The sequence below is a fragment of the Fragaria vesca genome, linkage group LG1 (assembly GCF_000184155.1).
Source record: "Fragaria vesca subsp. vesca linkage group LG1, FraVesHawaii_1.0, whole genome shotgun sequence".
NCBI classification, from domain to species: domain Eukaryota; kingdom Viridiplantae; phylum Streptophyta; class Magnoliopsida; order Rosales; family Rosaceae; genus Fragaria; species Fragaria vesca.
In genome coordinates, this window is record NC_020491.1 from 10,589,758 (window position 1) to 10,600,915 (window position 11,158).

General features: G+C 36.8%; 1 protein-coding gene across 1 annotated transcript; it reads right to left on the bottom strand.

The window, feature by feature from the left end:
• Positions 1-2,221: 2,221 nt before the first annotated feature.
• Positions 2,222-3,586, bottom strand: LOC101311316 (protein IRX15-like). Its single transcript, XM_004287960.1, has one exon. It carries the CDS (start codon positions 3,511-3,513, stop codon positions 2,530-2,532), a length of 984 nt encoding a protein of 327 aa, XP_004288008.1. The 5' UTR covers positions 3,514-3,586; the 3' UTR covers positions 2,222-2,529.
• Between the last annotated feature and the right edge of the window lie 7,572 nt (positions 3,587-11,158).

An 11,158-nucleotide genomic window follows, 5' to 3' on the forward strand; every position in this document is an offset into this window, starting at 1 on the left:
ATTAAATTAAATTGTTTTATCCTTATATCCCTATATTCACATCTAAAAATGGTTAAGCATAATTTATTTGGTCAACAATTGGACCTTAATGTTTTTACAGTTTTGACACGATAAAAGACCTATATATAGGCATATTTGTTTCTTCTACTTTGCCATAAGCAACCGTCAAAATGTCTGGTTATCGTAACATTCCTTGTATTAGCAGGGCAGCAGGATGCCCAAGTCAAGGTTCATTCTCTCTCTCTCTCTCTCTCACACACACACACACACAAACACCCTACGTATGTCAGTGTGATGTTTGAACTTTGAACTCATGACCTTAATGTTGTCAATTAACTTCCTAACCAACCAACCCACGGTTCTCTCTCTCTCTCTCTCTCTCTCTCACATATTGTTTAATTTTTTTTAGGTAAGAAAATAACAAACATGAATGGCCTGAGCTAGTTGGAAAGCCTGTGCAGCTAGCCAAAATAATGATCGAGAAGGACAATCCCTTTGTTACTGCAGTGATCGTAAAACCAGGTGAAGGGGTAATTATGAACGTTTGTTGCAACCGTGTATGGATTTGGGAGGATAAGCATGGTAATGTCGCAGACCTCCATATACCAAAAATAGGTTGATGAGAACCTCGTTATCCAATCCTTGAAGAATATTGATGACTACCGTGTTCTATTAATTCCAAATAAATTAAAAATATGTCAAATTTTCGACAATATCAATATATGAATAAAAAAAATTATGTTTAAGATTTTTTTTTTTTGAATAATATCATGTTGATACAGTATATTGATTCTCAAGAAAAGCATAATCATTTGTTTTCGAAGAAATGGAAAATAATTATCATGCCAAGATAGCAATTACATACCCACTCGCTATCACCTAAAGAAAACTAATCTAAACTATAGTATCATGTTTATACCCGGACCATTTTCCGGGCCCAAACATCTAGATCACACGCCAAACGTCACCTAAAGGAGGTTTAAAAATGGCCCAACACATATGATAGCCCAAGAGTCCACACTCTCCACTTAGGGGCAATATAGTAATTTGAGAGTAGAAGCATACCCTATCTCTTTAAATAGAGACATCACATCTCACAAAAGGTAAGTCACCACTCCTAGTTCTACTCTACTTACCTCTCCCTCATAATCGTCTGACTTAGGCGTCAAAGAGTGGAAGGTCGGCAACTCATATCTACCCTCTCTAACGCATGTGTTTTATAGTTGTAGGTAGGATTTGGAGCCGACGGACTTCATGATTTCTGGTGAACATTGATGGAAACAACTACAGTGATCGTAAAACCAGGCGAAGGGGTAATTATGAACGTTTGTTGCAACCGTGTATGGATTTGGGAGGATAAGCATGGTAATGTCGCAGACCACCGTATACCAAAAATAGGTTGATGAGAACCTTGTTATCCAATCCTTGAAGAATAGTTCTATTAATTCCAAACAAGTTAAAAATATGTCAAATTTTCGACAATATCCATATATGAATAAATAAAAAAAATTATGTTTCAGATTTTTTTTTCTTTGAATAATATCATATTGACACACTATATTGATTCTCAAGAAAAGCCTAATCATTTTTTTTTCAAAGAAATGGAAAATAATTGTCATGTCAAGATAGCTATTACATACCCACTCGTTATCATCTAAAGAAAACTAATCTAAACCATAGTAGCCCAATAATTATGGGCTTAGGAGTTGGAAAGCCCAGTCCAACGAAGCTAGACCAAGAGCACCCATGGAATAGACCTAACTCTAGTCTCCACCAACCCGCTTGGCTTGGCCCACGACATGTGGCACGCCCAAACCTAGCATATGTACCTCACGCATTCCGCCTTGACTCATGCCGCATGGACCTTCGCCATTTCGGACCTCAATCTCTGCCCCACTTGTCGTTGTTGCTTACCCTTGGAATCCGCCGCCATCCAACAAAGAGGAAGCCAGAGCAGTCTGACTCAGAAACAAACTCGAGGGCTCACAATTCCAAACTCAAACTCGTCGTCGAGTGACTACTCCAGAGTTAAGATCGAGCTCGAGCGTGGTGTCTAGGTTCAAGTACTGATAATAAAATGGGAACGAACCGCAAAGAAAAAGGTTCATAAGGGTTTGTCTATCATATCTTATAATATGACATAACTATTGTAAATGTGTCTAATTGTATAACACATGAGGACTTTTAAAGAGGTAAATGATTATCACATGGTCATTTAGGTGCTTCTTCAATTAATGATAACCACATATTTTATGAGGCATAATATACCATATGGTATGCTAGAATCTTCCCATAAACTGAAACTTATATTTTCATTTCAGTGTGGAAAAATTACAGTTGTGCCCAAAAAGAAAAAAGAAAGAATTATTTTTTACACTTCCCCACCCAAACAAAAACAGAAAATTTCTAAAAATCAAAACGAACCTTAAATATACAACCCCTTATGGCGCCAATGCCATATACCCCCATTACACGTGTGACGAATCTGTATAGACGATCGTTATTACTACAAGAAATCCATACCCACATTTACTTAGACGAGGAAGAATAAGGAGACGAATTATTCGCCGCCGACGACGACGATGACGTCACTCCACGGTTGTTGTTGTTGCGACAGAACTGGAAGCTAGTCTCCTCCATCCTCTCCACCACATAATGCCCCAGCGTCTCACTCTCCTCCACCAAATTCTCTCTGCACAGAAACTCATCCCCGCAAACCCTCTCCACGTTTCTCCTGAAGTCATGAACGAACACGTGCGTCTTCCCGCTCCCGCCTTTTTTGCTCCGGGCCAAAACGCCGGACGTGAATATAGGAGAGATTCTCCCGGGAGAGTCCGGCCAGTCTCCTCTTGGTCCGTCGATCAGGATTACGTCCCAGTCCACCTCGTATACATGGTTCGGAAGATCGTTGATTCCGAGCTTGCATTCCGAGAACAAGAGATTCTGAACCGGCCGGCACTCGTTTCTGATCTGTTCTTTGGCGACTTTGATCAACTCGGTCATTTCTTTAGTCTTGGTTGTGTATTGAACATCGTAGGCGTCGATTTCCGGGTGCTTTTCTTCTATGTAGGCGGCGTAGTAGCGGTTCTCGTCGATGAAGACAGTCCTGCCGTTGTGGTTTAGGGCTTTCCAGAGAAGGGTTTCGTGTGTGAGGCCGAAGATGAGGAAGTTACAAGGGGAGGAGCATTTACGTAGTACGTCCGAGATGGGTTTGATCTCGGAGTACGACATCTTGAACGTGTCGTTTGATTTGGAAGCGTAGTGGAGGAGCGTGTTGATCACGGTGGTCGGCATTGGGGAGTTGGTGGCAGTTATTGTGGCGGCTGTGTTCGCGGTTGAGGTGGCTGTTGTGGTTGCTGTTGAATATACATACAAACCGCTGGTGTAGATGATTGTGAGAAGAAAGGCGAGGGTGAACAAGGACATGAAGGTGAGAAGCCATAGGCGGTTGGAGCTGCCTTGTTTTTGGATGTAAGGGTGGAGAAGAATCAGCTTGGTGTTGCTGTTCTTCATCTTTGAGGGTGGTTTCTGTTTCTGTTTGCCACAACACAACAAAGGTGAGTGTGTGTTTAGGCTCTCTTTCTTTTCCCCCTTTTAAATTTTTGGGTGAAGATGATTTGTTTTAAAGATTGTGTTGACTAAGCAAGCAGAGAATTGAAGCAATGTGAGGTGAAGAAACTGAGTGCGACCTCACAATAACCCTCTTAAGAGTTCTAGAAATCGGTTTACCGAAATGGGAATTCTTTATTGAGGGGATTAGTAGGTAGTTTGCATTGTTTAGTTGTTTTAGTAATTGTGGAATGTGTGCTGTGAAAACTCCTGCAATAAGAAACAGGAGGAGGAGAACAAAGGGTAGTTGGTAGAGGGATACCCCATAACTAATTACAAGCCTCAGGTCGCTTTGCCTTGTTCATTTTCTCAAGTAACCTCTTTAAAAATGCAATTTCTCAAAATAAGTAGCTGCCTTTGAATTGACAACTTACCTGAAACAAATTGTCTGATTAGTGAATAACCATGCTTTGGATTTATATTCCATGCTTTTGTTTATATATGCTCACCAAATAAATAAGACTTCAAAACTCTTTGTGAAGTTGACAGTATAATATGCCTGGATACCAATTGGCCAAATGTTGGTGTAGATTAACTACTGCATACTGGTGGCAATCATTGCTGTAATTAAATATGTTTAATTGCTGGACTTGATATATGTCATAAATCTTCTGGTATATCAAATAATATATGTTCATATAGTAGGTGAATATGCTTAGTATCTGAGAAGAGTGAACTATATATAGTACCAGAAAAGCTAAATTTAAGCGTTTGAGCATTTATAATTTGTTGCTATTTTCAATTCTTTTAGCAGAAATTAAAGATTTTCCTGTTGTAGAGTTAGTTTTCTTATTAATCTGGGTTGGATGATTCTACTTGGTACAGAATCAAGTCTGTTCTTTCTATTTGTTGTTGTGTTCCGGTGCCCTTATGGCTATACATTTGTCACTGTCATCTAGTTGCAGTTCTGTGTGAGGTCATTTTGGGCCTGCATTTTTGTTTCATGATTCCTAATATTTACCATAAAATATAACTGCCTTCTGTGCTTAGGGTTGTAGGACCAAATTATCAAATGTTTCCTTCAAGCCTTGAAGTTGGTGTGCCATCATACAGAAACAGAAGACAGCAATTGGTATGAACAATCAGATAATCACTATAAAAAATGAAAGTTAACTTTAGACTTACCTTTTCTCTAGTAGAAACCAACTCAATTCTTATCCTCTCATCTCCCCACTCCATCTAGATATTGAAGAAACCTAATCATCCTGAGTGCACCACTACCTGTATATTTATGTTTACATGAATGATTAGTCCCAAGGAGTGCAGCATTTTCCTCCCTCATGTCACCTCTATTTCACTTTTCAGTTTATTTCTAAAATGTATACTTTTGAGGTGCGTGTGCAAGCTTGATATACATTATCAACTCATTCCTTAATTGTTAACACTCGGAACTTTTGACGTTAGTAGTTGTCTAACATCGTATCATAGCTCTGTTTGTGAAGTTCTGAGATTGAAGACTCCTTCAATGATCCTCGCGTCTTTGCTCTTCAAGGCGCATAGTGATGCTGTGTGAATGTGGGTGTGAGTGTGACATTGTGAATTACTGAATTTTGTTTGGGCTTTAAATGTCTCTCTGCTATTCTTTAGCTTTGGATTCTGAAACGGAGCAAAAGAAGAAGAAAAAATATCATTTGCTTTGGATTTTGAAAAGGATCAAAAGGAAAAGGAAAGCATATCAACCTTCCTTTTTGGCAAGGAATAAAAAAAAAAAATTAAAGCATGACATATTGGAGAAGAATGAAATATGAGGCAGATGAATGCCCCTTTCCAGAGAAAAAGATGCATGAAAAGAATGTGTCATCTACCACTCATCACAGGGCTGAGTACAACCCCTTTTTTCCAGATTATATTTTACATCATTATGAAATCTTGGTGGCTTTCTAAATCACAAAGATGAGCACTTTCGATTGCTCAGTTGGGGATTCAGTAATGTGCATGATTCAATTATTCCTACGCTTGAATTATAGTAACGAGTATTCTGATTTTGTCATTTGATGAAATCATGTGATATTATAGATTTGAATTGAACATTTCAAAACCTGAATTATACTTCATGAATTACTTAAAGCTCCTAACCATCATCAGTCCAAATGAGCCATTCCTCTTGCATAAAAGGAAGCCTAGAGGAAGACTCTCCTTAAGACCCTAAACCTTAAGACGCTATAAATATCAAGTGTCAACAGAAGGTATGCTACATATCTTACTTAAGTTTGGAACAAAGCTGAGATAAATACGCTACTGTTTAATGTTTGTAGGAAGTATACACAGTTAGAAATGAAATCCAAATGAGAACACTGAATTTTCAACAGGAACTCGATTCAGAAAGTTACACGAAACCGATTAAGACATTGACATATATTGTTTCAGACATAGAGTTTACAACATAAGTAAATTGAGCTCTTTGTTGTTATTTGATTATCAGCCTCGCGTTTGTAGGCTTTGTAATTTGGCTTGTCCCTTGATTAATGAATTATTCATTTCTCTAAAAAAAATAAAAAATAAATAAAATAAAAATAATAATAATAATAAGTAAGTTACAGTTCACACATTGATATGAGCAAAGGAAAGCACAGTTACATGGCTTACTTGTAGTAAGACAGAATGGTGTAAAGGGTATGAAGGAAAGTGAAAGTTGTAACAAGGATGATAACAACACACAGATTAATTGCATCCCACGGACTTTTGAAATATTCACTCCTTAGTATCCCTCGCCACATATTCCAGGCTGCATGGTGGTATTTGTCTAGATCCGAGTAAGAGAAATTGTTGATGAGTCCAACAGTGTTGAACCGATCTTCTGCAAACCATCTTATGTCATCAGCCGCAACGTTTCTGATAATATTTCTTCTAATGAGTATCTCCACATCTTCATCGCACCTAATAAGGTCATTCAACAACACAAAATATGAGATCAGTTCACTTTTGTTACTTGGTTCCAACTGTGCATAGGCTCTGAGGTTTCTAAAGAGAGATTCTCCATTCTCATGAACTATTATTGGTGGAATTGTAAGAACTCCGTTGCAGAATGTCACTTTGCACATGTTATAAGATATCGGAACCAGGACTAATAAGGACTCCATGCTGATCAAGCTCTATTGCAGAGAGAATTGAGGTCCGTTTACCATAGTTCCGAGTCTCTGATTCAGCAGACGATTCATGTAAAGAATTACATAAAAAGTCCAGCAGATGCTGTGGTAACGCTGCATTAATAGCACGTAGATCACTCCACCCCCGTGTGCACCCCTTAAAATACTTAAGAGTAAGCTCAGTAAGAGGAAGCTTGCCAGCTTCGGCATCAGATGTGAGGTGAAATAAACTGTTAAGAACTCTCCAAGGAAGCTGGTTTTCAAGTAAAAGCAAGTCGGTTTTAATTGCAGTGAGCATCCATGACTCGGAAAACACAGGATCACCCTTAGGTTTGAGAACCTCTCCTAAAAACTTGCGGAACAATTCAATAACAAAGCAACCATCAACCACCATCATTTCCACAAATTTTTCACTAGAAAAATGAGGGAACTTTTCATCATAACAGTTGCGGCAATCTTGTTCCATGCTTCTAATTTCTTTGACAAAGTTGTGCAGGCTAGTCGCAGGTGTTGGCTTTCGATCAAGGAGACCTTGCAAATACAATAGTTTAACTTCTTCCAACGCTTTCAGGTTATCTTCTCCGTGGTGAATTGGCCCGATTGAAACTAAACCTGGAACAAAAGACTCTTCAGCATTCCTGCGCAGTAGCCTAGGTATCCAAAAGATGCAAGTAGGAACTACTGTTGGAGTGTTGGTGGAGGCAGCTGGCTAAGTTTTCCTCCAATCATGGATGCCAGTAGTTCATCTTCATGCCTATTTTCGCTCCAAGTTTGAGTAACTGTTCCGGCGTCTCTGATATCAATCAACGGTCATTTCCCTTGCCCTCTGTCATCATGAACTGAATCCCTCTAGCCAACTCGTTTTTGAAAGGGGGGAACGAAAAATGATTCACGAACCGATTAAACTCATGCCTGCATGTAGTAAATCGAAATTAGAAAGAACCCCTATATACATTTGAATCTCTTTTCCATAATCCATTTTGCGGATAAAATATTTGATACCTTTTAATTAAAGGGTTTTGCATGTGTCATTAGTCCTTAACCTTTTGGTACTTGTTCTATGTTTACATATATATTATTACTGATGTGAAAAGATTATACAAAGCACACATATTATATGTACATGTTTTCATGGAAGCCAGACAGAGAAGAAGCTTGAGCCCTTGAACAGATGCATCATATATATGTGTATGTGGAACAGCCCAAAATAGGTATAATTGATCAACAATAAAAAAACAGATCAAAAGATGCATTCGTGTTTCCTTTACATGACTTTACAACTCTTCTGACTTAATTATTAGGAAAGTTTGTACACAGTATAGAGAAACTTACGAGGATCGATGACAGTCGAGTTGCAGGTTGAGGTTCTTATTTTGAATGGTATACTATTGCTCGGGAGCTTTTTGTAGCTAGCCAGATCAAAATGAGCAATGTATATATTCATGATCAGTCTTCCTGCTCACTTGCTTCTTCAGATTCCAAAAGTTCTACAAGTCCTTATTGCTACGCTAGAATCTTCAATCTCTAACTTCCTGAGTATGTTTGATCGAGTAGCCTCCAGCTTCCGAAAAGGGCAGTGAAGAAATTACTTCCGATCTGCATACAGTAATTCCTTTTGCTTCTTTTTTATTTAATTTGTTGTAAATTCAACCCAAGGCCGATAGACATACCCAAACTTAGCCTATTTTTTTGGTTATAGGCCTGCTCTGACAGAGCTAATGATTGAGTTTTGCCTGGCCCATTAGAGCTCAGTATGGCAACGTGTTTTAAAATCTAAGTAAATCAAAATCTATATTAATCACAAATATGTGGATTTCAATTTAAGGTGCATAAATTTCACAACTCTTAATCACTTTGAATTTAATAATTTTTATTGTTCGGACAACGTGCGGCATTTATGGCCCAAATTTTACCTGCTCATGAACCGGGTTTGGACTTCACATATTTTGATACGGTCGGTCGGCCTTGCCTATTTTACATCCCTAATAAGGTCAAAAATATTTAGTTGTAACTTATGACTTGTGAGTTTAGTATAGATCAATCCCTATATCTCTTTTCATAAAAAGGAGGAAGAACAAAGAATAATTGGCTTTGAGGGTTTGAAATAGAGAAAAGGAAAAGGAAAGCATAACCAACCCTCCTTTTTGACGAGGATATCACCAAATTTAAAGCATGACATGTAGAAAAGAATGAAAGATGAGACAGATGAATGCCCCTTTCTTAAACAAAAAATAATAATGCAAGAAAAGAAGATGCTATCCAATCTAGAACATTATGAAATTTTGACACTTTTGATTGCTTAATTTGGATTCAATATTATATGTGATTTAATTATTGCATGCTTGAATTCTAGTCACAAGTACTATGATTTTTCATCAGTTCCTTGACTTCAATGCCAACCACATGATATGTAAATTTGAATTGAACTTGAATAATCCTTGATGTGCACTTACAGCTCCCATTCATTATTTGTTCCAATTACATGGCACCCAAGAGGACTAACCAATATAATGAAACTCTACTTGACCAGTAGGCCCTGAATAAATCACTTGATCTTAGTTTAAGTCTATAACAAGTCTTAATTTCAGAACAAGCTCAATGAACAGATTTGGAATCAAAATGCATCTTTCATTTGTACACTGAATCCATGACAACATAGTTTAAAATGTTACATAATTTTATGTGGATAGTCCCATTTTATATTCATGATTCCCCTAAGAAATTCAGCCACTATAAACAAATTAAAATGGTGTTCTGAAAGGATAAATGTGTGGGAGGTATTATCAAATGGGGTTAATTTTCACATTAGCATGGCAGTTTGTATATGATATTTTGTTGATCTGTGTACAATGTATCAGCCGTGTCTGCCACTATGATAGTATGATAAATGGTTTCACAAGTTTTATTTACAATCTCTTGGCTTTAGTCCACCTTCTAATTTCTACTTTCCACTTTCACAAGTTATCTTTTACTTCATAATAAATTTATGAAATTTAACCTTTTTTTTTTTAAAATGATCGTTTTAGTTGTTGATTTGAATTGAATGTGCATGTCGGTGAAGTTTTCAATCAGATGAGAATATAACATTGATTTTGCTTTAGCGAGTTTATACGTACGCGCTATCGGTAAAGTTGCACCTCCATCAAGAAAAAAAAGGAAATAAAATCTTACAAAAATAAAAGAAGATGTATTTAGTAGATTTAGAGATGTAACTAGAACTCTCCATCAGTGTACAAAATGTCAGCTCAAACTAGAAGATGAATCACATTTTTTTATCATGTAAACAACTCAAATATTCTTGAGTCGAACTTACAACCTTCTATTTACGAAAAAAAGACTATGCAGTTAGACTAAATAATACTGGACAAAATAAACACGTCTTGGACTATTTTTCAAAATTATCATTCTTGAATTATTTTCCAAAATTATCATTTTTTATTTTAGTAATAAAGTCACATTCTTGACGGATGTAAAAGGTAAAATGGTAATAAATTAACTTTGAAAAGCTGCTGCTTACACTTACAAGTTTGACTTAATGAGACCATTAAGTCCATCTCACACAGGTCAATGCGTACTATCAGTCTAAAAAGTAAAAAACTGAGGGAGTTCCAGGCACATTCGATACGCGCCTTGCGTCGCGTTTATACAATCTCCACGAGGTATGCATACCAACTACGGAGTTTGGTTGGTGTGATCCGGAAGACTCAAGACTGGAACAGAACCAATGAATAGAGACTCAAGACTTAATGATTAAGGAATCAACATCTCATTCTCTAATCTCTACAACCAAACAAATCTTTCTTCATCATGAACGTTCAAACATGTCCATATAACTTGAGATTGATACTTAATCATGATGATCATAATCCAACTTTTATACTTAAAAACTCCGAGTAAGTTAGTATAAAATTCTTTTCGATATGACATCTCAAGCAATAATTCTAACACAAATATTATGAAATGAGAATGCAGATTCCGACTTCGTGCTAGCCATAAACAATCATAATTGTCATTAGATTAATAAATAACTCACAATATTCATATTCCAGTTGTTAATTAGTAAATGTTAACACTAAACTGAACGATTTTCATTCAATAATTACAATTATGTTTTGAGTGCGGTTATTGGGACCTCTAGATTTGCTTATTGTACCTCTCTGTCTCTTTACACCTCCTTTTTATTTTTAAAAATAAGCATTTGCTCATTAGACCTCCTTTCAAATTCTAAAAATAACCTTACGTTTGTTATTCATATATATTTCAATAATTTACTCATTATATCTCTTGTTCGCTCTTTAGACCTCCCACACTTTAATTTTTTTTCTTTTTGTGTGAAAACTTCTATTTCAGACCTTGATTGCTTGATTTCTTTTTTCTTCTTCTCTTTTTTCATGAAAACCTCTTCTGCAACCTCAATTCTTTTGTTGTTGTTGTTGTTGTTTTTTTTTTTTTTTTTTTTTTTT